Raw genomic sequence first — 23,469 nt, forward strand, 5'->3', positions numbered from 1 at the left:
TGTCAAGATATACCAAAAACAATAAACATAAATAGTAGTTTATTCTTGAAACTAAAATTTGCAACACTGTTTTATCTTTTGGTTGAAATGAAAATCGCAACGAGATAATGAGAATCGCAACGCGGAAATGACTATCGCAACGAGAGAATCGCAACGCGAAATGACTATCGCAACGAGAGAATCGCAACGCAAAATGAAAATCGCAACGCGAAATGAAAATCGCAACGAGAGAATCGCAACGCGAAATGAAAATCGCAATGCGATTTTGGTTTCGCGTTGCGATTTTTATTTCGCATTGCGATAGTTATTTCCGCGTTGCGATTTTCATTCTCGAAACTATTCTTCTTCTGCATTACTTCAACCAAAAGACAAAACAAAGACAAATACTAACTTCACAGGCTAAACAGTTTAGCAGTATTGGCAGCAATCGAATGAATTTAATAAGAAATCTAAGTGAAATGGTTAATATATTATTGAAATTACCAGTAAACTTATCATCAATCTCAATATGAAAAACCTAAAATAATGCAAAAATTTCAAAATAAAAATAAAACAAAACTAACCCTCGGAGGTTGATTTTCCATTTCTGAATGATTGTGAGGGATTTTTTACTGTGAATGGTTGTGAGGGATTTCGCCGGCGATGGGGACGGAAATCTTCGGAGATGGGGACGGATTTCGCCGTAGAGAGTGAGAGATGGAGATGGGACTGAGTGTTGTGATTTTAGGTTTGAGGTTATGAGTTGCGATTACTGTGGACGGTTCAGTTTCCGATTTATTAAGAAAAAATTCGTGTTTGGAATTTGGAAAAAAATACGCGTTAATACGAATGGCGCTATGTAAATCGCATTGCGATAGTAAGATTCGCATTGCGATTTAAGTATTCGCGTTGCGATTTTCCTAATTCGCATTGCGAATTATGAAAATCGCAACGCGAATACGTAAATCGCAATGCGAATTAGGAAAATTGCATTGTGATAGTCAGTATCGCATTGCGATTTTCCAAATTCGCATTGCGATTTACTTATTCGCATTGCGAATTGAGAAAATCGCAACGCGAAATTGGAAAATCGCATTGCGATAGTCATAATCGCGTTGCGAATCTGGAAACTGATTTGCGATAATGGAGATCGCGTTGCGAATTAGCGATCGCATTGCGATTTTGTTGGTCATTTTGGCAAATCCGGAAAAAGTTGGTTAAAATCGTATATTATATGGGATTTTTGGTCACTGATGTTATTTTCTCTTTATACAAAATAAGAATAATGGATATAAAATAATACGTGTTAAAATACTATTCAAAAATACCTATGGTCAAACAAGTGTTTGCAGTTTCCGGGAAAAAGAACCTGAAAGGACAAGAAATTCCCGATTACTTGATGGTTATTACTTCGCAGACTATTCTATCGAGCATCTTGATTTTATTTTACGCGGGTTTGACTCCAACAACACTAAGGTTGAAACCTAAAACAATATTGGAAATTGGAACATAATATCCAGCAGAGTAGCAGTTTTTAGCATTCAGCACAAGCAAATTATTCTATTCCCCAGCTTAATAAATCAATTAATGGCTAACAGAGGAACGCAACTGATTTTGGTCATCAGCCTGTTCAGTTGCAGTATATGTGTTAGCTCAGCTGGAGTAGAGACAGACACGTTATTACCAGGTCAAGAGCTGAAGGATTCAGAGTTGGGGTATCTGGTGTCCGCTCGCGGGACGTTCAGGCTGGGTTTCTTTAGTCCAGGGAAGTCCAATAATCGCTACTTAGGGATGTGGTACAATCAGGCTGAACCTGCAGATAGGAGGGCCGTGTGGGTTGCCAATAGGAACAGCCCATTATTTGATAAATCTGGGATCCTAATCTTAGATGAAGTTGGCGGTTTGGAAATCCTGCATGGCGCAGGCAGTTCGTTTGTATTATCTTCTGCTCAAACAGCTGGTAATGTAAGTGCTACGCTACTCGATTCTGGTAATTTTATTCTCAAGGATGGTTCCACTTATCGGATATTGTGGCAAAGCTTTGATTATCCTACAGACACGCTTCTTCCAGGCATGAAACTTGGAATTAGCTTGAAAACTGGGCACAGATGGTCACTAACATCGTGGATCAGCGATGACGTTCCTGCAACTGGGTCTTTTACCCTGGGCGGAGACCCAAGCGGTGCATCCCAATTATTCATGACGTGGCAGGGAAGACTCTATTGGATTAGCGGGGATTGGCGGAACCGCAGCAAACATTTTGATTTCGCCACAATGTTGTCCTATGAATCTGACCACGACTTCAGCTACACTGAAAATGAGGATGAGAGGTATTTCTCGTTTTCCATGGAAAAAAACCACACCGAGTCAAGATATACGATCACTTCTTCAGGTGAAATCCTGGAGAGGTTAGGAGCAGCACCTTTTGGGCGATGCGATTCATTCCGACTCTATATGAACCTTCCCGTCGGATGCATAAGGCAAACAGAGCCCAGTTGCGGCAGTCATTTTGTCGAACCTTCTAGGCTCCACAACGCCTCCTTTAAAGGCATAGTAAAGTTTGGAGAATATTCCAATCTCAGTCTTTATGATTGTAAAGCCAATTGCTATAGTCAATGTTCCTGTGCCGCATTTGCTTATGATAACCAAACCGCCAGTTGCGACGTCTGGAGCAGAGGACCGAGTTCCGAAAGCTACCCCGATTTTTATAAAGAAACGCGACAGCTTTACTTGGTGTTCGTGGACAATCAGAGTGGTAAGCTCATGCTCAGATAACTATTTTCTCCCATTTTACACTCCGGAAAACAATTTCATGACTGCAGTTTATACATTTTTTACACCTAGTAAACAAATCACGAGTGAATTGAAACCATTTTTGGACCAGCTGTTATCGCTGTGTTTTTTCAAGTAGAACATTAATCTACACATACACGTCTTGTTTCAACCATGCCACGAACATTTTGGTACACACTAGTTCAGGTGTCGTAAAAGGTATAATTTTGCATCTCCGGCACTAAAGAACTGCTGGAAGTTAGAATTTAGAAAGAAACCAAGCATCTAAGCAGTTTAAAGCGGTAATAGATTATGGAACATGAGGATTTTACTTTCTTGTTATCGTAGAAGGATCGCCAATATTCACAATCGTTGTAGTGATTCTATTCGGGGTCTCTATCCCAATCATTTCTGTTCTCTTCGCAGAAGTACTTCTTAGATGCTGCAAAGGTAAGGTTTCTAAGGCTAATTTCAGAATTACTCATTATTTCTATGAGCATGTGTTAGTTAAATAAAAATAAATATACAGCGGAGGAAACAGAAGTAGAGATGCTGTTAAATGAGCTAGGAGGCAACGACAGAAATAAAGAGGGCAACAGAAACCGTGACTTGCAATTTTTCAGTCTTGAAACAATGGTCCATGCCACCAACAACTTTGCAGCCACGAACAAACTTGGAGAAGGCGGGTTTGGATCCGTTTATAAGGTATGCTATGTTGAGTACACAAGAATAATAATTTCTAGTTGTCTCTTAACCTGGAACCTGTTATTTTTTAAGGGGAAATTACCCAGTGGTCAAGAAGTAGCCGTAAAAAGGCTTTCAAGCAATTCTGGGCAAGGACTTACAGAATTCAGAAACGAAGCCGTTTTGATTGCAAAGCTGCAGCATACGAATCTTGTTAGGCTTGAAGGTTGCTGCCTTGAGAGAGAAGAGAAGATGCTGATCTATGAGTACATGCCGAATAAAAGCTTGGATTTTTTCCTCTTCGGTTAGAATCATAAACGGCCAATACTCTTTCTTTTATCAACGTCCATAAATTTTGCTCCTTTTTGTTGATTGCGTTCATCTATATATTCTGCAAATTAACAATTTATCTTAATCAGATCCCCAACAAAAGAAAATCTTGAATTGGGAAAAACGTTATAAGATCATCGAGGGTATTGGTCAAGGGCTTCTTTATCTCCACAAATATTCAAGATTGAAAGTTATCCACAGAGACCTCAAGGCTAGCAACATTTTACTTGATGATGACATGAATCCTAAAATATCAGATTTCGGCATGGCTAGAATTTTTAACCACCCCGACTCTGAAGCAAACACCGGGAGGATAGTTGGAACATAGTAGGCATATATACTTATTCTGCATCTACAACTAAAAAGCATGCTCAAAACCTATCTTTTATATACTTTGGGGACGAATGAAAATTTAAAATAACATTTCTTTATTAAAATGCAGCGGTTATATGTCTCCAGAATATGCAATGAATGGCATTTATTCGACAGGATCAGATATGTTCAGCTTCGGGGTTTTATTGCTGGAGATTGTAACTGGTAGGAAGAATAATAGTTTCCATCGTGCCAGTGGACCTCTCAGCCTTGCAGCATATGTAAGTGCAGTATATCACACTTGAGTTTTTTTTTCTTTCTTTTTTCCAATAAGAAATCTGAGATTATTTCAGGCATGGGAGGTATGGAATGAGGGCAGAGCTTTGGAGCTAATTGACCCATCATTAGAGGAGTCGTATCCAAAGGATGAAGTGGTGAGGTGCATAAATGTGGGTCTCCTATGCGTACAAGACAACCCAGTTGATAGACCAACCATTGTAGATGCCTTAACCATGATATACACTGAAGGCAGTCAACTACCTACGCCCAAACCACCAGCATACTGCTTTTACTGGAACAGGGACGAGCCAGAGATAGTGGAATGCGTCTTGGAGATTGGTTCTCCAAATAATGTATCAATTACGGAGTTGGAAGCCCGATAAGAAGAGCAACGTTCTTAAACCAAGCAACCAAGTTGAAACAACCTGATCCATGTCGGACAATCCGACACAGAACAAAACTACTTTGCATATGTATCGCATATATGCAATTATATCCTCAAAGAGCAACACGCAAAATATAGCATATCTAAGTCACAATCTTAGCAAAAATTATATAAATAAACAGCCGCAAGGGACACAGAAACAATCAAATGAATCTAAACGGAAATAAAGAAGATTCATTATTTAATCAAACTCCTTCTCCAAAGGGTTCAATCCTTTCCTCACTGACATTAAGGCCTTCCATATCCTCCTCCAATCCACAACTGTTCTGCACCACAACATGAGGATCATTATAATGCCTAACTGCTTTCACAATACCCCGAACACGCTTAAACGGATCCGAGCAGTTGTCGAATACCTCTGATCCCACAAAGACACCATCACAACCCAACTGCATCATCAATGCAGCATCTGCCGGGGTCACAATTTCACCAGCAGCAAAATGTACCACTGGTAGTCTTCCCATTTGCTTGGTTTGAGCTACCAAATCATAGGGGGCAGTAACTTTCTTCGAAAACGCAAAAACTTCATCTTCATCCATGTTATTCAAAACCCTGATTTCACCCTTTACGGACCTGACGTTTTTAACCGTTTCAGCAATGTCCCCATTCCTAACAAGCCCCCTGCGTTCTAATCATGGCAGTTCCTTCCCTCACTCTCCTTAACGCTTCCCCGAGGTTCCTGCAGCCGCAAATGAAAGGGCATCTAAGTTTATGCTTGTTAATGAAATTGTCTTCATCGGTTATAGCTAAAACCTCGCTCTCGTCAATATAATCCACTCCTACTCGTTCGAGAATCTGGGCTTCGACGAAGTGGCCAACGCGGGAACGAGCCATGATGGGGATTGAAACGGCACGCTTTATTTGTTTGATGATAGAAGGATTGAGCATGAGCGAAATGCCTTGTTGGTTGGGTTCGGTGATAACTAAACAACAGGCGCCGGCTTCCTCGGCAAGTTTGGCTTGGTTGAGAGTTGAGACTTCTACAATGGCGCCGCCACGAAGTATCTGGGCAAGACCAACTTTGATAGAGAATGGGTTTTTCTTGGCATCGGTGATGGCCGTCTTGTTGTAGAGTGTCACGGCTCCGTCTTCCGCCATGGGTACCAACTGCTTGTGGATATGCTTCAATGGAAGTAGAGGATGCTGAAATGTATTTGGGTTTCGTTTTGATTTGGAGCTCCGTAGACTGATTGAAGGGTCGGAACCTGATAGGAATCAAAAGAGGCGATGAGCTGTTTGTATTTGGCTAGATCGAGATGTTTCGATGAAGATTCATAGGTGTTACTTTAGATTCAGTCGGTGGTGAAGGAAATTTATACAAGCTTCTTCTGCAGTACTGGCTCCGCGATCAGACAAAACAAATTACAGTAAGAGGCTGTTTTCTCGTGGAACATGGATCCTCGTATAAATGAAATCCACATTTTCATATTTAGTTGGTCAAAATTCTCATTTTCGATAATGTTTTATTATCAATAGTAAATTTTTTTAAGTATATTATCGAGAATGTCATTACCTTTGGTTCGGGGAATGTGAGATTCACATAAGAATGAAATCCACATTCACATATGAATGAAATCCACATTCTCATAAGAATGAAATCTACATTCCCATAGGAATGAAATCTACATTCCCATGTTTGGTTGGCCGGAAATCTTATTTCCACTAATATTTTATTACCAATAGTATATTTTTTTAATATATTACCTGAAATGTCATTATCTCCTTTTTTTAGGTATTGTTAAATTACTGACATTTTGGACTAATATGCCCTTAAAAAAATTCTTCAAAAATATCATTATTCTGTCATTAAATAATAAAAATTTTACGAAGTTTAAATTACAAATTTATTCTTAAACTATTTTAGATTTACAAAAAAAATCTATGATTAAAATTTTATATGAAATTTAGGGGTAAAAATAAAATTTACCCTTTCATTAATCTTTTTTATATTTTCAATTTTGTAAAAATAATTATATAAATTTTATGAATTTAAATTTTTTAAAGAAAATATAAATATTTTTCAACTTGTTAAAAAATAAATATATAATAAGGACAATTTGGTCAAATATATATTCTAATAATCTTTTATTTATTTAACCAAACACGATAATCTTACATTGTTGCTAAACCAACCAAATACAAAATACAACATTTCAGTAATCATATTCCTTGGTAATCTTTTATTCTCTCTGATAATATTACATTCTGTATTCAATGTCCCCTTGTTTTCCAATTCACGGGATTTCTTGAAATTTTTATATTTAATATATATAATATTAAAGTCTCTTATTATTTAGCATATTATTTAAAATATTATATTACCCTCTTCAGTTATTTTATAATGAGATAATATCTTCATAATTTACCTCCAATTTTTAAAATTCGCGTCGTCTTCATTTAAAATGATCTATTTCATATATTTGGAACAACAAAGGCAGAGGTCGTGGTGTGCCTGAGAATAGCCTCCTCAAAAGCTTTGTTGCAGACAAAGAGAAGGTCAAGCCTGTTACAAAGATCAAAGTAGTGGTGTGTTTTTGTTATGGTAATTGGTAGATTACCTTTATATCTTCTTAATTTCCTATGTTTTCAACCTAAAGGAAATGCAATGCCGGCAAGAGCAGTGGATGCTGGCTCATTGCTTGTGAATTCATGGTGAACAACATTCATGCCTGATGCTTTGCACAAATGCTCAACATCATGTTTGGATTACATGCACAACTACTACAACAACAACGATTCAGAGTTTTTAAGGGTTTTTTACTGCAGGTGTGCTAGAGACAAAACTTAAGGTAACAGTAGCATTGTTTACCCTTTACAAGCTCAACACCATATCATAGTGAAAAGGTGAAATATAAAGTTATCCAAAATGAACCCAGAAAATCTGCAACGTTTGTAATGTAACCCTACTTTATGCACCGAGTTAATTTAAAATGCTGCAATGCGACTGACCACATGCAGTTTTCACATGAATTATTTTAAGCGGATACGTACAGCAATCTCAAAAGGTTGAATTATATTTTTAGAGGTTTTGTATCAAATGATTGTTTGTCTTATTTGCTAGAGCATTATATGTTCGTCATGCCATGCGATAGGTAGCATTTTATGTCGTGTTCATTTATCACTTGGCTTTTGAGTTTTGACCCACTTCAATCACCACGGAGATGATAGTTGAAACAAAATAAATGCTTTTAGAATCTGATATTGAAGTTGGATCATAATCCCATTGTAACTGGATATATGGTAACTTTGTGTTGACAGCCAAAGTTGGGAACAAAATGCTATACCAAATAGTTCAAACTTTCTGGATCATCTTATCTTTCTAAGTCAGACAGGACTCTTAGCTTGGAAGAGCTCTGATTTACTATCACATCAAACATTTGAAAGTAGAAGGATGTTTAGAAGTCTAAATACACCTGGAGTTGATGCGCATATGAAATTTGTTTCCAATTACTTCTTGGTTGTTCAGCTCTAGCAACATTTTTTCTCCTTTTTGCGGCACATATTTCAGATATGTACTTCATTAATTTTCCAGGATCCTCTTGTATAATTTAGCTATTTCTATTCGCAATACAGAATGAAGTCTATTAAAGTTATTCTGCTTTGTTTTAGTTGCTTTTTTCTCTCACGTATTTGTCAGAGATTACTCTTAAGGAATAATTTCAAAATAATTTAGAAAAAAAAAACTGGGTTATAGATCAACCTCGATGGTGGGTAGCCTTAACCGGATGTGATAGCAGGAAAGCCCGAAGGCCGTAGAATGGTGCTCCAAGCTTTTTTATAAGATGTCTTTGCCTTATAAAACAAGTGATGTGTGTTAGATTTGGCTTGAAATTAAGTTGGCAAGTTGGAAATTTCATTTTGGTTGGTGGCCAAACTTTAAATATGGAAATTTCATATTTGGTGGCTAACTTGTACACATTGGAAAATTCTTTGGTAGGTGGCCAACTTATTTTTCATGTTTAATCCCTAAAATATTAGGTTATTTATAAGCTTAATCCTTAAAACTCAATTATAAATAGGTCTAAGTATTTCATTAGAAATAATCCCAAAAATAAGTTCTCTCTTTCTCTTGTATTTTTCATTCTCCCACTTTGGGAATTCTAAATAATTCCATTTGTTGTAATATTTGTGATATAGTGAAGTTATCATCCGGTGTGGTATCCGAGGAGTAGACGATATTCTCGTCGAACCTCGTAAATTTGGTGTATTATCTCCTTTATTGTTTTTTTCGGTTTTTCCATTGTGTTTCAATATTTAATAGTTTAACAGGTTTATCCGTTGTGCAACCTTTGGTGGTTTTGATCTTGACATTTTAGGTCAATTTTGAAACTACGTTCGTGTGGGAAATAATCTGATTTCCCTAACAATTGGCATCAGAGCTTCGGTTGAGGTTATCCTGGTGGTTTCGTTGTTGAAAAGATACAGTTTGTGCTATTGAATATTGTTCGTTAGAATTAAAATACCAAAATACGGATCAGTTGAGACATCAAGCTCTTCATCTGGACCGGTGAGGAAGATGATGTCAAATGCAAATTTCTCGGTGGAGTTGTTCGATGGATCCGGTCATTTTGACATGTGGCAAGGCGAGGTGTTAGACGCTATATTCCAACAAGGTCTAGACATCGCCATTGAGGAAGAAAAACCCGAATATATGGAGGAGAAAAAATAGGGAACAATCAATCATTTAGCGTGCAGCACGATTCGATCTTGTCTTTCCAGGGAGCAGAAGTATGGCTACAAGAACGAGACTTCTGCAAGTAAGATGTGGAAAGCATTGGAGGAAAAATTCCTAAAGAAAAGCTCTCAGAATCGTCTCCACATGAAGAAAAGATTGTTCAGATTTGATTATCAACCAGGCACCAATATGAATGAACACATTACTGCGTTCAATGAGCTCGTGGCATACTTATTGGGCATGGATGAAACCTTCAAAGATGAAGATTTAGCCTTGATGTTGTTGTCATCTCTTCCAGATGAATTTGAGCACCTTGAGACAACGCTACTTCATGGTAAGGATAATGGTACCCTTAAAGATGTAACTGTTGATTTGTATAATTATGAGCTCAGAAAGAAAACCAAGAAGGAGAGCAAATACGAAGCAGCGGACGCCATGGTGGCAAGAGGTCGCTCGAAAAGTCAAAAGCCAAAGTGGAGAGAGATATCAAAGTCGAAGTCCAGACTGGGAAAAGATGAATGTACCTTTTGTCATGAGAAAGACCATTGGAAGAAAAATTGTCCGAAGCTGAAGAATAAAGGAAAAGCTGATCCAGATGCATGTGTTGCAGAGCATGATGCAAATGACTCTGACATATCATTGGTTGCTTCATCAACAACATTCCATTCAGATGAATGGATATTAGATTCGGGTTGCACCTATCATATGTCCCCTAATCGGGAATGGTTCTCTGATTTAGTAGAACTAAATGCAGGAGTTGTTTATATGGGCAATGATAATGCCTGTGAAACTGTTGGGATAGGTTCAATTCGATTGAAGAATCAAGATGGATCAACCAGAGTTCTGACGGATGTCCGATACGTGCCCAGTTTGAAGAAAAATCTCATCTCCTTGGGAGCCTTGGAATCCAAAGGCTCAGTAGTCACTATGAGAGATAGAGTTTTAAAAGTCACATATGGCGCACTTGTGATAATGAAGGGCATCAGGAAAAATAATTTGTATTACTATCAAGGTAGTACAATTATTGGAGCAGTTGCAGCAACTTCTGGAGGTGATGATTTGGACGCAACCCAGTTGTGGCATATGCGGTTGGGACATGCTGGTGAAAAATCCTTGCAAATTCTAGCAAATAAAGGATTGTTAAAAGGTTCAAAGGCTTGCAAATTGAACTTTTGCGAGCATTGTGTTCTGGGAAAGGAGAAGAGAGTGAAGTTTGGCACCACTATACATAATACAAAAGGTATTATGGATTATATTCACTCAGATGTATGGGGTCCTTCAAAGACATCGTCTTTGGGAGGAAACCTTATTTTGTAACTTTTGTAGATGACTTTTCCAGAAGAGTTTGGGTGTATCCGATGAAGTCTAAAGATGAAGTACTTCGAATTTTCCTGAAATGGAAAAATATGATCGAGAACCAGACTGGTACAAAGATCAAACGCCTTAGGACGGACAATGGAGGGGAATATAAAAGTGACACATTCTTTGACGTTTGTCATGAGTATGGTATTGTTCGAAACTTCACTGTTAGAAAAACACCACAACAGAATGGGGTGACAGAGTGTATGAATCGAACATTATTGGAGAAAGTTCGACGTATGTTGTCTAATGCTGGGTTAGGCAAGGCATTTTGGGCTGAGGCTGTGACATATGATGGCCATCTCATCAATCGTCTGCAGTCATCAGCGATAGGAGGAAAACACCATTGGAGGTATGGTCTGGAAAACCTTCTACTGATTATGATTCCTTACATGTATTTGGGTCCACTGCTTATTATCATGTGAAGGAATCCAAGCTTGATCCGAGAGCAAAGAAGACTCTCTTTATGGGAATCACCCATAGAGTGAAGGGATTCTGCCTTTGGTGTTTAGACATCAAGAAGATAATTTGTAGCAGAGATGTTACCTTTGATGAATCTGCCCTAGTAAAGAAGGTAACAAATGAAGCTGTCCAAACAAGTAGTACTCCGCAGCAGGTGGAGCATACTCCAAAACAGGTGGAGTTTCAGCAGACGATGATCCCAGAAGTTGATGCAACTGATTCTTCAACTCCAATAGAAGAATCAGAAGATGAAGAAGTTCATACCCAAGAACCATTAGAGACACCAGAACCACTTGCAGTTACAAGGCCAATGAGAGAAATTTGTAGACCTGCTCGATTTGTTGATATGGTGACCTATGCTCTTCCAGTTGTTGATGATGATATCTCTATCACTTACCAAGAAGCAATACAAAGCTTGGAAAGTGATAAGTGGAAAAGTGTCATGGATGAAGAAATGCAATCTCTCCAAAAGAACAACACTTGGAAACTGGCTCAATTACCGAAAAGTAAAAGAACAATTGGATGCAAGTCGGTATTTGCAAAGAAAGATGGATCTCATAGCAAGAAAGATGTTGCTACAAGGCACGATTGGTAGCTAAAAGCTACGCTCAAAAGGAGAGGATCGACTACAATGAAGTATTTTCCCCTGTTGTGAAGCATTCCTCCATTAGAATATTGTTGGCCTTGGTAGCACAGTTGAATTTGGAGCTAGCTCAACTTGATGTAACGATGGCTTTCTTGCACGGTGATTTAAAAAAGGAGATCTATATGACTCAGCCAGAAGGATACAAAGATGGTGGTTGTGAGAAATGTGTTTGTAAGCTGAACAAATCGCTATATGGATTGAAGCAATCTCCGAGGTGTGGTACAAGCAATTTGATAGCTTTATGAGGAGGCAAAAGTACACTAGAAGCAAATATGATCATTGTGTGTATTTGCAAAAGCTCAAAGATGGATCTTTCATTTATCTTCTCTTGTATGTTGACGATATGTTGATCGCTTCGAAGAGTCAAAAGGAGATAGACAAATTAAAGGCTCAGTTGAATCAAGAGTTTGAGATGAAAGATCTAGGTGAGGCCAAGAAGATTCTTGGTATGGAAATAAGCAGAGATAGACAGAGAGGGAAACTTTGTTTAACATAGAAGCAGTATTTGAGAAAGGTATTACAATGTTTTGGCATGAATGAAAATACCAAACATATAAGTATCCAACTGGCTTCTCATTTGAAACTTAGTTCTCAATTATCTCTTAAAACTAACGAAGAACGAGAGTATATGGCAAAAGTTTCATATGCTAATGCAGTTGGGAGCTTGATGTATGCAATGGTGTGTACGCGTCCTGACATTTCACAAGCAGTTCGAGTTGTGAGCAGGTACATGCATGATCCTGGAGAAGGACATTGGCAAGCTGTGAAATGGATTCTACGGTATCTCCAACAAACCGTGGATGTTGGTTTAGTTTTTGAACAGGATGAAGCACTTGGTCAGTGTGTGGTTGGATATGTTGATTCTGATTATGCTGATGATTTGGATAAACGTCGATTAACTACTGGGTATTTGTTTACTCTTGCTAAAGCCCCAATAAGTTGGAAGTCTACATTGCAATCTACGATGGCCTTGTCTACTACAGAGGCATAATACATGACAGTTTCAGAGGTTGTAAAGGAAGTAATTTGGCTTAACGGGTTGATGGAAGACTTGGGAGTTGTTCAAAGTCACATTAGCCTCTATTGTGACAGTCAGAGCGCTATTCACTTAGCGAAAAATCAAGTCTACCATTCAAGGACTAAGCATATCGACATGAGGTATCACTTTGTGTGGGAGATCTTTGAAGAATGAAAGATTCTACTTCAGAAAATTACGATATCAGAAAATCCTGCATATACGATGACCAAGGTGGTAACAGTAATCAAGTTCAATCATTGTTTGAACTTGATTAACATCCTGAAAGTATGAACATCTTCGGGTGTGTGGCGCTTGTGAGTGCAATTAGCGGCACTACAAATTTGGGGAGTTGAAGAAGTTGAGTAGGCTTAGTAATTTCAAGCCAAGGTGGAGATTTGTTAGATTTGGCTTGAAATTAAATTGACAAGTTGAAAATTTCATCTTGGTTGGTAGCCAACTTATTAGAAATTTTATCTTGGTTGGTGGACAAACTTTGAGCATGGGAATTTCATATTTGGTGGCTAACTTGTATACATTGGAAAATTCTTTGGTAGGTGGCCAACTTATTTTTCATGTTTAATCCCTAAAATATTAGGTTATTTATAAGTTTAGTCCTTAAAACTCAACTATAAATATGCCTAAGTATTTCATTAAAAATCATCCCAAAAACAAGTTCTCTCTTCCTCTTGTATTCTTCATTCTCCCACTTTAGGAATTCTAAAGAATTCTATTTGTTGTAATATTTACGATATAGTGAAGTTATCATCCGGTGTGGTGCCCGAGGAGTAGACGATATTCTCGTCGAACCTCGTAAATTTGGTGTATTATCTCCTTTATTGTTTTTTTCGGTTTTTCCATTGTGTTTCAATATTCAATAGTTTGACAGGTTTATCCGCTGTGCAACCTTTGGTGGTTTTGATCTTGACATTTTAGGTCAATTTTGAAACTACGTTCGTGTGGAAAATAATCCGATTTCCCCAACAATGTGGGATTACATGAATAATATAAAACTTTCACCGGAACGCCATCGTTTAACCTCCTTAGACTTTGGAATTCCATCCAGAGTGAAAAGCCTTTCAAAAGGGGGGAATCCTAAGAAAGATGTGGTATCATCAACCTTAAGCCTGAAAAAATCAACCGCTCAACCCTCAACTTTGGTTTTGCCAACTGCATCATCCTTTTTTTTATGCATCAGAAGATGCATGTGGTCTGACCAAAATTAAACATATGATTTTGATGCCCATCCAGCTCAGTTGGTGGAGCACAAGGTTCTTAACCTTGAGGTCGTGGGATCGAGTCCCATGGAGGGTATTTCATAATTTGGAGGTCTCCTACGGAAGTTGTTCTCAACCTAGTGTTGGGGGCAGTCTACTATCTTACCTCCCCCTTACCCATTACATATGGGGAGAAGGGACAACCATTTATTTTGATGCATCAGAGGATTTATAGGAGCAGGAGAAAATGACACGGATGAAACATGTGAAGCCAGATCAATACAGTTTCTGTAAATCCGAGGACAAGTTACGGAAGCCTAATGGTCAGACGAAATGGAAAGAACCATCGAAATCTGATTTTAAGCAACCAATATTAGATGCTGATTTGAATACCCTCCTGCAGGTAATTTTTGCAGTAACAATGATATTAAGGGGCATATAAAACACAATGGTTCATAGGTTAGTGTTGCTTTTACTCGGGAAGAGTAGGATCTTGTAAATGCTCATATAAAACTGGTGGAGGTGACCATAAACATTTCTAGAGGCAATCAATTTTGACCATTTCATTTTGGAAATTATTTTTCACCCGACTATAAGCCGAGTTCTGAACAAATCTTATGAAGGTTTATTCAATTTACATTGTAACATTTACAGGAGATGGACCTTCTAGTTAAAGCAAACCCACCTGGGAACAAGATGGACAATTATATATCTAGATTGGATGCTATTCTTTCGCACAAGGTTGATGGAATCATGCAGTTACAAATGCGGTTGGATCATTTCCAGAAGCGCTTAAAATAAAAGAGCGTAACGTTTCAATATATGCCTTCTCGCATGCTATTCTAAAGTTCTGCAACGTTGTAGTTGGATTTATTCAACTTTCATCTTTTATGATTATTGAAGTATGATTGAATTCCTCCATATTTTTCTCTAGTTACCATTATCTTGGGCGGTTTTTAAATTTGCTATGGCAGCGGTGGTCTTCTTCAACCATTACCCTGTCATTTTTAGTTATATTTTATCATATTTACTATAATAATACTCTTGACCATTTCTCTAAAAAAGGGTATCATGGCTACCAGTGTTTTTAGACTCTCGGTGTAGGTTTTTTATTGGTTTTCTTCTCAGTTTTTCCTGAATGTGTGGTTGTTGCTTTCATGTGGCATGGTTCCTCTGTTCGGTTGTACAAGATGGTTCGTTGGTTATCGTCTATATGTGTCGGATGGGATTGTTGATAAGGGGAGATCGCTTCGTTAGTTAGCATTTTTGGTTCTTCTTCAAGTTTTTTCTCATCCATGTTTGATGCTCGGAGCCGTTTGTGAGTTCAGTTTATGTATGTCGTTGCTTCACTTGTTAATATTTTTTTATAGACTATCTCTAAATGATCATTGTTATATTTTATTTTCGATAATATTAATTGTATTTTTTCAATCTGTAATTGACAAAATGTTTGTTGATATGATTTTCGATAAATAAAATTTTCTGATTATTTAAAAAAAAAAGTATGATTGAATTTGTGAGATCAATGTAGTTAATTCATTTGTATAAAAACTAATTAAAATTATTATAAATAAATATTACATACATTTAAGTAATTTAAAATAAATTATCCACCGAAAGTTTTCCCCATATATTCATATCTTTTTATTTAACACTGAATTTCTTATTAAAATGATTTTTCTTTTCTGGTAGTAGGGTAAAGCCCTAATATTTGAATTCGAATATACACAGAATCTCAATAAATTAATACTCGATAAATTAATTTTTTTCTATTATGATGTGGGTCAAAGTCTAAATTAATAAGGTCGATAAATTAATAAGATAATAATTTTTTTGGAAGATCCCTATATAAATTTATGGTAATTTTAATATTATAAATTAATAATTCTATAAAATTACAAATATAACTACGACAACTTAGTAAAATTTGATTCTATTATTGTTGTTTCTTCTTAAAATTTAAATCTAGTTGTATTTCATCTCTAAAATTAAAAATGTTTGATGTTGCTTTAATACAATAGTGATTTCCTTACCATACATGAACTTACATTAATTTTTAACTAGTACTATGTACTAAATGAACTTTATATTTTAGGGGTATGTATTATATTTAATTAGTCATATTATACGTCAACAACATTCAATTAGTCAATAATGTATATGTTTTATTCAAACCCTGCTATTGGGGGAGCTCCTTGAGCGATTGCACAGGGCCCTATTTTTTCATCTTTATAATTAGGTCTTAATTTTTTAAATCTTGTTTTTTACCTTTATAATCGACTAATTGAGGTCCTAATATTACTCAATCTCACTATTTATTTTATAATTGAAGTCTTTAATATTTTGTCAATCATTTTTTTTACTTTTATAATTGAAGCCCCTAATTTTGTAATTTCACTTTTAACTTTATAATTGAGGCTTTTTAATATTTTTCAATCTCACTTTCTATCTTTTCAATTGAGGTCCTAAGACTTTTCAATCTCAATTTCTGTCTTTATAATAGAGACCCCTAATTTTTTAATTTCACTTTTTTAACTTTATAATTGAGACCCTTAAGTTTTTTTAATTTCACTTTCTAATTTTCTATTTGAGGCCCCTAAGTTTTTTCAATCTCAATTATACATTTATAATTAAGGCCCCTATTTTTTTAATCTCGATTTCTACCTTTATAATTAAGGCCTCTAATTTTTTATAATTTCATAAAATTCTCAATTTCTCGTCCCTTACTCCATCTCTCTCATTAATTTATTTAAATTTGAATTGAATCTAATCATATTTGTCTCTTTTTTTTTACAAATCTTATTTTTTAATTTACCAAATATTATTTAATTCTTAGTCTTCTCTAATCTCAATCTAACGATAACATAATATGTTATTCTTTATTTTTTTAATTTATTATTCAGAATAAAACAACATATCACAATTTATACCCACATTTGATTTTTTTTATTCTTTCAGTCGTATTTAAGGTGTTTTCTAAACAAAACAATGAAATTAATGTTCGAAAAAGTTTAATAATTTTTCTATGATATTAAATTAATTGTTTAAAGTAATGGAATATATTTTCTTCAATCAAGGCCTATTTTTGATTTTCGCTTAGGGCCCCGAAAATGTTCGAGATGGCTCTGATTTTATTCATAAAGAATAATGTAGGTTCGTTGAATCGGATTTTTTTTAATTATTATTTTATCAATTATTTAACACCTCTTTAAACTAATAAAATTACATATTCCTAATATTATTGATTTATAAAGATTTTATTGTATTTGAGTATGTAATATTTTAATATGTAAGAAGTAATTTTTTTTTATTAATCTGAGGTAAGTACAAGATAGTATATGTTCAAATATAGCTATCAACATTTTAACATTGAACGCTCACACACTCCTGATATTTATGATGCTCGAACCCAAATCCTCAAGAAATAACAACAATTATATTATCACGGAAACCACTTGGTTCGTACCGTAAGAAGTAATTAAATAAGAGTTTCATAAGCAAATCAACTGTGATTTGCAATTTTAAGACATTAATTTATCTATGTTGTATTTTGATATTTTCCAATATCATAATCATATTTAAAATATTTTGTATTTGTATTTGTATGAGTTGAATTTTGTCCGTCATTTTTTATGAAGAGTAACGCACCGCAGGTAAGTATGACCCCTAAAACATACTCCTTCAAGCGGGAATCCAGAGACATCATCTCTCATCACACCTGAGATTTGATTCCAGAAGGTGCAGATTGATCTAATGGCTCAAACAATAGATATCTGTGATTCAAGCAAAGTTTATTCAAAGCAATATTCGAGAACATTATACGAATTACTTGCAAATATACATTTCTTAATTCTTGATGTGAAACTTATATGATAACAACGGATACTCAAGCAAATTGTAGCTATAAAACAAACAGAAAAATTCAGACATGCGAACACACACACAACAGAGAGAAGAAAAGGTTACAGGTTGATGCGGAGACATGGATCTACAACCGAATCGACCCGAATCTTCGCTTCGACCTGTTGATGCTGGCAGAGGCCGGTGGAAGATAGAGTTCAGAGTACATATCCATGAAGAACCTGTCGACGATTGAAAGGTAGACCGGACTTCTAAGCCGAGAATAATAATGGAGTGCTTCTTCAACATCCAATACATGTTCCATGTCACCAACATCCATCATCTCCAGTTCTTTCATCTTTTGAGCCAATGCATAACTCCCATCTCCATTTCTCTTGTAGTAGTACTGTTCCTCCCCTTTACTCACCTTTGAGCTTCTCACTCTCTTTTTCTCCTCTTTCCCTCCACTTTCCTTTACCTTCTTCTCCGGACTCGTATCCGAAAAGTTCATCAGGCTTCCACCACATTCATCTTCGTCCCTCATTTCTTCTGTCACCGACGTAGCAACGATCGCGTCGTTGTTCCTCGTCTTTGATACCTCGAGACCAACTTCCCAGTTGTAGCTAAAGTCCGGCAAGGATCGATCTTTCCGGTCTTTCTTCCTGCTGCGGCCACTGCAAGGGAATGGGTCTGGGAGGGTTTGTTTGCATAGCTTTTGGTATCCTAAAGAGATGAAAGATTTAAGGTTGTCAACTGATTTGTGGAACAAGTTCTTGGTCTTTTGTATGGATTCCATCATTGGCAATTTGTTTGGCAATTTCCAGTAGTGTTTTTACGGAGAGGCTTGTTAATCCCTATCTGCAACTTAAGACACAGCTCTATTCTTCTACTTCGTCCCCAACCGGTGTGTCCAATATACAGGTCAGATAGATAGAGACAAGTGATGTTTCTTAAAGTTTAACCGCAAACATAGCCTATATTACTCGGGTACGTGTCTACGCTGCTATTTTTTTACTTATATATTTAGCGAGTGATAAAGGTTACATTCTATATCCATGTTCAAATTTACATCGAATACGGATACTTCAAATAAAAATGAAGAATTCAAATAACATAAGACAAAGATTGAATAAATTGAGATCTTAGGAATCTAATCATAACAAATGTTTTGTTTTCACTCTCTGTTGTGTAAGGTGTAGTGCTATTGATTATGATTAAAAGCAAGAGGCAATTATTGGTTGGGTGATATGATCATATTTACTACTGCTACTTTTTTGTTAGCAATGATGACCTAACCAAGGGACCCATAAATGGAACATTGCTGGTTCTTTCTTTTTTTTCAAACTCTTTGTTGAACATAATTGTATTAGGCATATATCTATATTCGATATTTACACGAGTCCGGATAATAAAAAGTCTAAAATGGTCCTAATCTGTCGTGGGGGTTGACATCTAAGGGACCCAAAGCTCAGTTGCTGATATTAATGTGAAGATAAGGTGCATGTTGATGCTTGCATGGTTAAGTCAATTTCTCACAGTTGCCGTTGACATAATGAAGTCCCTCCACGGGATTGTAATGGGTCACGTTTAACTTGAATTGACCTAAAAATATATATCATACATTTAAATATAATTCTATCTAAAAATTATATATCCTCAATTTGACTTAATCCAAAAAATATATATCTTTCACCTAACTTCGACCCAATATGAATTTTTAGAATATAAACCCGACCCGATCAACCCGGTAAAAAGTAAATACTTTATTAAAAAAATATTTAAAAAAAATTATATTATTATCCCTAGGTCAGATTAGATTGGAGTTTTATCACCCTCCACTTGAACTCGACCCGACCCGGTCCGTCTAGGCCCGACCTCACCAATTAAAGAATCCTACTTGATCTAACCCGATCCGAACTTAAATATTCTTCTAAATTCAGATAAGATTAGATTAAACTCGTCGATTTCGAGTTAAATTGTATCCCTACGGACCCTACGTAAAACCAAACAGTGAGTTTGAGCCTTTGTTTTACATTTAGTTTGACAAAAAAGATAAGACTAACCAATAACAGCATCACAGCAGAAGGGCAAGAGCCGGGAGACCATTATTCTATTTGTGACATGCCTTTCACCATTTCCTGATAAATTCAAACCCAGAACTGTTTGAAAAATCGAAATGGTTCCGAGAATCTGATGGGGGAAAATCCAAATAAACAAAAGGAGAAAATCAAAAGCAGTTAGATATGGTTAAAGCAAAACTTTTGACCCCATTTGTTAAGGTCATTTGGTTTTAGGCAAGAATTTCCGAATTGTGCGTAATACATGTGCTCTGCTATCTCATTCCAGTCTTTGTTGAATCCAAACAACCGACCGACAATCTTACAATTTTGACCATAATTATGAATTTGCCAGAAATAAGATGATCTAATAAACTCCATTTCGAAGAATCTGATGTAAAACAGGTTTTCAATAAATGAAATTGCAGCATACTGAATTGCTTTACCTGGGACAGATCAATCGAGTATCAGAAGCACTTACGAGAAACTGAAGGCTGGACAATAAGCCCAGTGTATTCAATTTCCACCTCCATCCTTTCTGAGACTATAATAGATATTCCTCAAAACGCTTCAATTTATTACTTTACGTCCTATCGAGATATTTGTTGAGAGATTTTTTTTTTGACTCTTTCTAGTTTCAAAGAATTTTCTTGCGAAATATATATTTAATTAATTAATTGAATTCGAACAATTAATATTATATTCTCAAGATAATAGATAATGTTGATATTTGATTAAATTAACCTATATCTTGAGCAATCATTTATTCATCTCGGTCCAATCCAAGCTAACTATTGGGTTTTAGTATACACAAGAGGCCCATATAAGTCCCAGTATGCCACGTCTCAACCTTAAAAAAAACCCTTGTTTATTTGCCTTCTCTCTCACTTCCAACTGGTTTTGTTTAGAAACCGTATCGTCTCCGCCGCTCTCTTTCTTCAGAGTTAACTCTGCGTCGGCTCCAATGGTAAAAAACCCAATGAACACTCTTTTCTCTTCTTTTTACAGAACCTGATCTGTTTGTGTATTTGAAAACGAAATGAAAATGGTAATGTGCAGGGAAAGGGAACAGGGAGTTTTGGTAAAAGAAGGAACAAAACTCACACCCTCTGCGTCAGATGTGGCCGCCGTAGCTTCCATCTCCAGAAGAGTCGTTGTGCTGCCTGTGCTTTCCCTGCTGCTCGTAGGAGGAAATGTGAGTGCCACATCTACTTTTTCTTTCTTGTCTAGAACATTAGTTTTTTTTTCTTGTTTACTTTGTTACTAAGTCTCCTTCTGCAAATGGTTTTCTTCGATTGGTTGTTTGGGTTTTTTTCGTTATCTGCTCTTAGACTAAAGCTAATATCTTTTTATAAAAATATGTATTTAGGGTTTATAGTTTTCTATTTTGTTTTGCTCTCGAATGTGTTTATACTAATAGGAATTCAATTTCCTAAGTATAGTGGGAAATGAGTGCGATCAGAAATTTGTTTCTTTATAAAACTATGAACTGGTGCTGTATACAAGTAGCCATGTGTTGTGCTTTATGTATTTGTTAGTTTTTAATGTTGCATGAAATGTGCTAATACTATTAGTTATTTGAAGATATATGAATGATCATGTGGTAATTTGCTCGTGTGAATTTGTGTGAGCAATGTGAATGGATTGTAATTTGGTGTTAATCCTTAAATCTAAGAGGAGTTTTTTTTATTGTGGGGTTCAGATAACTGGAGTGTGAAGGCAATCAGAAGAAAGACGACTGGAACTGGTAGGATGAGGTATCTTCGCCATGTTCCTCGCAGGTTCAAGACTGGCTTCAGGGAAGGTAGTTAGCTTTTAATTTCTTATGTTAATTGCCTTTTAAATTTTAAGTACCTTTGCAATATGAATATAATCAGTTCCATTTGGAGTATTCTCTGTTTTAAATTTTTGTGTTGGATAATGGTCTAGGTACTGAAGCAGCACCCAGGAAGAAGGTTGAAGCAGCTTCTGCTTAAGGTTTTATGAGGTTGTTTTGGATTGAGCCGTCTTGTAAGGAAAAGTTTTATGAGAACTTTACTCGAGGAGTGTTATTACAATGAAATGCTTTCGTTGTTTTTGCTTGATTTTTATGGAGTTACTTTAAATTTTGAACAAGATTGCCAAGGCAATTGTTGTTTGGCCTTTAGTTACACTTTTTTTGGATGAAGTTTATCTTCTGGTTTTGGTTATGATGCTCTAATCTTGTTTTAAGATGGTTTAAGTGTTTTAGACATTGTGTTTCACATATTATCAATCTTGTTTTAAGATGGAGTTGAGCTCGAGTCTCTACTCGAAAACCTTAAAACTTAGCCTGACTTGAACTTTAATTCAAACAGTGATTATATGAAATTCTTATATAGTATTTTTGAAGAAATAATATATAAATATTAATATTATTAATAACTTAATTTAAAAAAATAAAATTTTTAAATGTTATTTTTTTAGTAGTTAGTGAGATTTTACAGATATCAAGTAGTTTGTTTTAATAAGTTAAGAATTTGAGTCTAGTTTTTCAAATGTAAAAGAAAAAAAAGCACCAACTACACTTGGAACATATCTCCATTGGACCGTGAAAACTCCACCCGAAAATCGTCCACCAGCGGACCACGAAGTGAGTTCATGTCAACCGATGTTGCAAATTGTAATACACCGTATAACTCAATACGTGTCCTCTCGGCCTTTACTGTGAAAAAAATGGGTTAGGCATTGCTAAGATTAGGGTGCATAAAAAATCTGAATATCTGATTTTGTGAAAAAAATATCTGAAATTAGATTTGGAAAAAATCGTTTTTTTAATCGGATCAGATTTTTTTAAACCGGTTATTTTAATCGGTTTTTTTACCGGATAAAAAATCGGTTTGAAAAAAACCGGTTTTTATCTAGAAAAAAATCGGTCTAGGTTTAAAAAACTAGCCGTTAATATAGTCGTGGGGGGGTTTTGTGACCGTTTTTGGCCGTTTTTTTCTTTAAAAAATTACCATTTTACCACCCTAAACATGTATAAATAGGTTGAGGATGTATTTGGTTGATTACAACTTTCTCAAATCTTATTACACAACACCTAAACATCTCTCAAATCTTATTTTTGTAATTTTTTGTTCATCATGAGTAACACGGCTGAATCTTCCGCCGGGGGAAACCTTGAAGTCGTAAGAGTGATCGAACACACTCGAAACAAAGATATTTGGGATCACTACGATTTATGTGAGATGTCAATTGGCTCGAGGAGGGCGCGTTGTAAACTTTGTCTAAAGTTTCTTGCATCGGAAGGAAACACAATGTTGAAGAACCATTTGACAAAATCATGTAAGGCACTTCGCTCAAGATCGGATCCTAGTCAATCGAATCTTACACCGCAAGGTGGTGTTTTTGTTTACGACAACGAAAAATTACGAGA

General features: G+C 36.0%; 2 protein-coding genes and 1 pseudogene across 2 annotated transcripts; 2 read left to right on the forward strand and 1 right to left on the reverse strand.

The window, feature by feature from the left end:
• The first annotated feature begins 1,517 nt into the window (after positions 1–1,517).
• LOC120131731 (G-type lectin S-receptor-like serine/threonine-protein kinase CES101) lies at positions 1,518–4,762 on the forward strand. Its single transcript, XM_039148659.1, has 7 exons — positions 1,518–2,734; positions 3,100–3,201; positions 3,281–3,456; positions 3,529–3,739; positions 3,855–4,092; positions 4,208–4,358; positions 4,431–4,762. The coding sequence occupies exons 1-7, from the start codon at positions 1,567–1,569 to the stop codon at positions 4,737–4,739; spliced, it is 2,355 nt and encodes a 784-aa protein (XP_039004590.1). The 5' UTR covers positions 1,518–1,566; the 3' UTR covers positions 4,740–4,762.
• A 224-nt stretch (positions 4,763–4,986) lies between these two features.
• Positions 4,987–6,034, reverse strand: LOC120131848 (annotated as a pseudogene).
• A 14,931-nt stretch (positions 6,035–20,965) lies between these two features.
• Positions 20,966–22,264, forward strand: LOC120131732 (60S ribosomal protein L37-3-like). Its single transcript, XM_039148660.1, has 4 exons — positions 20,966–21,039; positions 21,132–21,267; positions 21,775–21,876; positions 22,002–22,264. Exons 1-4 carry the CDS (start codon positions 21,037–21,039, stop codon positions 22,046–22,048), a joined length of 288 nt encoding a protein of 95 aa, XP_039004591.1. The 5' UTR covers positions 20,966–21,036; the 3' UTR covers positions 22,049–22,264.
• Positions 22,265–23,469: the final 1,205 nt, after the last annotated feature.

This window comes from Hibiscus syriacus, unplaced genomic scaffold, assembly GCF_006381635.1.
Source record: "Hibiscus syriacus cultivar Baekdansim isolate YM2019G1 unplaced genomic scaffold, ASM638163v2 tig00110556_pilon, whole genome shotgun sequence".
NCBI lineage: Eukaryota > Viridiplantae > Streptophyta > Magnoliopsida > Malvales > Malvaceae > Hibiscus > Hibiscus syriacus.

Bases quoted from the DNA above. Each gene is read 5' to 3' on its own strand.
- LOC120131731 (XM_039148659.1), top strand. From the start codon at position 1,567: ATGGCTAACAGAGGAACGCAACTGATTTTGGTCATCAGCCTGTTCAGT. The intron at 3,202-3,280 runs GTAAGGTTTCTA...ATAAATATACAG, and splicing joins ACTTCTTAGATGCTGCAAAG to CGGAGGAAACAGAAGTAGAG. The intron at 4,359-4,430 runs GTAAGTGCAGTA...AGATTATTTCAG, and splicing joins CTCTCAGCCTTGCAGCATAT to GCATGGGAGGTATGGAATGA.
- LOC120131732 (XM_039148660.1), top strand. The intron at 21,268-21,774 runs GTGAGTGCCACA...TGTGGGGTTCAG, and splicing joins TGCTGCTCGTAGGAGGAAAT to ATAACTGGAGTGTGAAGGCA. The intron at 21,877-22,001 runs GTAGTTAGCTTT...ATAATGGTCTAG, and splicing joins CAAGACTGGCTTCAGGGAAG to GTACTGAAGCAGCACCCAGG.